This window comes from Sinocyclocheilus anshuiensis, unplaced genomic scaffold (assembly GCF_001515605.1).
Source record: "Sinocyclocheilus anshuiensis isolate Anshui unplaced genomic scaffold, SAMN03320099.WGS_v1.1 scaffold91, whole genome shotgun sequence".
In the NCBI taxonomy this organism is placed as follows: Eukaryota; Metazoa; Chordata; class Actinopteri; order Cypriniformes; family Cyprinidae; genus Sinocyclocheilus; species Sinocyclocheilus anshuiensis.
In genome coordinates this window covers 1722618-1725851 of record NW_015552636.1, presented here as the reverse complement: position 1 = coordinate 1725851, position 3234 = coordinate 1722618, and the positions used below count along the sequence as shown (strand labels likewise).

Here is a 3234-nt window from a genome sequence, read left to right as displayed (position 1 = left end):
GTGTGTGTGTGTGTGTGTGTGTGAGAGAGAGTGTGTGTGTGTGTGTGTGTGTGTGTGTGTGTGGCCGTATGCCAACTAGAGCGGGCAAACTGCCACACTGCTACTGAAGTGAAACACAGTGCTAATGAAAGACATTTACATTCGAAAGAATGGTCTACAGCTAAAGACTCTCCAGCACTGAAGACTGAGCACAGACCCTCTCCATATCACCGTCATACTCTGCTTTAGCTGATATATAGTCTCTTTGTCAGTTTAGTATTAAAAAAAACTACTTTATTTTTTTGGCCTGTTTTGAGAAAACTGACATAAAAAGTCAAAATCATGAAATAAAAAACAATTATAGCATAAAAAGCTGAAATTATGACAGTCATAATTATGGCATGTCTCAATTACCAAAAAATCGACTTTTTATATCATAATTTTGATCTTTTATCTCATAATTTTGACTTTATCATTGTAACAAAGTTCGTAGTTAGGTGTCGCTCATTATCAATTACTCCACCGGCCTCGCTCCGTTCCCACGGCTCTTGGCCCCGCCCCCACTCGTCACAATCATAATTAGCAATTTTTTATCTCAATTATTTGTATCGCATAATTTCAACTTTTTATCTCAGAATTTATTTTTTATCTCATAATTATGACATATCTCAACATTTTGACATTTATCTCATTATGGCTTAGTATCTCATAATTGTCCAAATTTGTCTTTTTGTCATAATTATGGCTTTTTATCTCATTATTTCAACTTTTTTGTCATAATTTGACTTTTTGTCATAATCATGGCTTTTTATCTCATTATTCCAACTTTTTGTTTCATATTTATGACTGTCATAGTTGTGTTTTTATCATTTATTTTTCTCAATTTCGGCCCGTTATTATGACTTAGTATCTCAATTTTATCAAAATTAAATTTTTTATCTCAAATTTGGCCTTTTATCCCATCATTTTGGTTTCATCATTTCAGCTTCTTATCTCATAATGGAGTTTTTGTCTCATAATTTCAACTTATGTCATAATATTATGACTTACTATCTAATTTGGACATTTCTCATTCAATCTCATTTGGACATCAATCTCATTATGACTTTGTATCTCAATCAATTTTGAAAAAAAAAAACATTATTATTTTATCATCTCATAATTTTGGCTTTATCTCATAATTTCAAACATGTAATAGTTTTCTCATAATTATGACTTATTTTATAATTATGATTTATCTCGTTATGACTTAGTATCTCATAATTTAGACTTTTTATGTCATAATTTTCCAAAGCATGATTTCTTGTTCCTATGTGGCAGAAATGGGCTTCCACAGACCCGAGACAGCAGACAGAAAGAGACACTCTAGTGAAAGCTCAGAACAACCCCCACAACACGCTAACACTGAGGCACCACGGTTTTTTTACTGGCAAGAACTTCAGAAAATTAAAAAATCAGCTTATTTGTTTGTTTTTTGTACCATATTTTTGTTGTTGAGGGGGTTCAGTTTGCATCATGTTCAGGTTCATATGCGGATCAGCTTGAAACAGAGCCGTTAGCGTGAAGCGCTCCAGTGTTAGAGATCTCGCGGCGCTGGTGATTGAAAGAGCGCTGATAACGAAGGAAACACGTGTCAGGATGATCCTGAGATCATGAAAGCGTCTGGCATTTCTGCAGCTGTGTGATTGATTCAGATGATGAAGCTGACAGCCATTGTTTCCTCCAGAACTGCTCTCTGGACCGAGATGTTCATATCTCTGAGCAGACAGTAGACGTCCTCTGACCTTCAGATTTGTAAGGCTTTCACGCTGCCGCTGAAGCCTGAAGCTAAATATGGCACATGAACGCCTCGATAGGAAATTTCCTATCGATTGCCGTCTGACACACAGACTGTACCAGAAGAGAAATGCCACATTAATCAAGTGTCTTTATTGTCATTCTGTCATTCACCATCTCTTCTATTCTGTGCCACCTCTTCCTGTCTGCCACTTCCTGTTTGCACTCTTTCTTATTCTTTATTCCAGAATATCTGAATGTTGTTTCATCAGATCAAGTGTCTGTATCTGTCTCTTTTCTCTCCCGAACTTCACTTTTCTTTTCATGACTTTTAACTAAACCACTTGTCTTTTTTTTTTTTGTGCAAAACTAGATTTTTGTTTTTTGAAACCCAACAACAGTCCTTTTTTCAGTGGGAATATACATATATATATTTATATATACTGTATGTATATACTGTATATATAGGTTCTATTCATTGCTATTAAAGTGAAATAACTGAACATATATATATGACAATTACTGTATGTCACAATGTAATTGCAAATGCAATAAATAAATCGGTGCAATTAATTAATATTATTTTAATACTTTTTATTTGATTTACGAATTTGATTAGTTCTTAATATATATATCTATTTTATGTATATATATATATATATAATCTTAATAATATCTTATCTCTTCTGCTCACCAGTATCAAAAATACAGTAAAATAAATAAATAAATAAAAGATCAATAAGTCATGGCAACATATTTTTTCCCATAACTTTAACTTAAATCAAAATAATTGAACCAATTTCAACTTCATTTTTATGTTATGCAAGGATCAACTTAATTTTTTATTTCATTTATTTAACTGATTTAAAATATATTATATTTTAAGTCAATTTAATATAATTAATAATAAGAAATTAAGTTGAAATGTCTTGAACAGCCAATTTTATTCAACGTAATTTAAGGCAGCAAGTAACTACCTTACAGTGCTGTAATATTGTGAAATATTATTACAATATATTCACATAGAAAACAGTTATTTTAAATGGTAAAATGTCATTTATTGCTGTGATGCAAAGCTGAATTTTCAGCATCATTCCTCCAGTCTGCAGTTATCTAATTTCTGTCGTCATACTGTGTAATGTTTTTGGAGCCAGTGTCTCTTATTACTGTATTGTGACTAAATATCCTCTGAGTGAGTCCCATCATCTGTGCAGGACAGTAATGATGGTCCGTCAGCAGTAATAAAGTGTGTGTGTGTGTGTGTGTGAGTGTGAGTGAGTGAGAGTGAATGTGAGTGAGTGAGTGTGAGTGAGTGAGTGTGAGTGAGTGAGTGTGAGTGAGTGAGAGTGTGTGAGAGTGCGTGTGAGTGAGTGAGTGAGTGAGTGTGCGAGTGAGCGAGTGTGCGCGTGTGCGCGTGAGTGAGTGAGTGAGTGTGCGAGTGAGTGAGTGAGTGAGTGAGTGTGTGAGTGAGTGAGTGAG

General features: G+C 34.0%; 1 protein-coding gene across 5 annotated transcripts in view; it reads left to right on the top strand.

Annotated features, from left to right (window-relative positions):
- The window catches only part of chchd6b (coiled-coil-helix-coiled-coil-helix domain containing 6b), a 23719-nt gene that overhangs the window by 14541 nt on the left and 5944 nt on the right, over nucleotides 1-3234 (top strand). For 2 of the 5 annotated variants that reach the window (XM_016458140.1, XM_016458141.1), the window contains one exon: nucleotides 1300-1491. The exons of the other annotated variants lie outside the window; for them this stretch is intronic. In XM_016458140.1, coding sequence (XP_016313626.1) covers nucleotides 1300-1476 — 177 coding nt within the window. In that variant the 3' untranslated portion in view covers nucleotides 1477-1491. Of the gene's footprint in view, nucleotides 1-1299; nucleotides 1492-3234 lie in introns of those variants that run through there. 5 annotated transcript variants of the gene reach the window in all.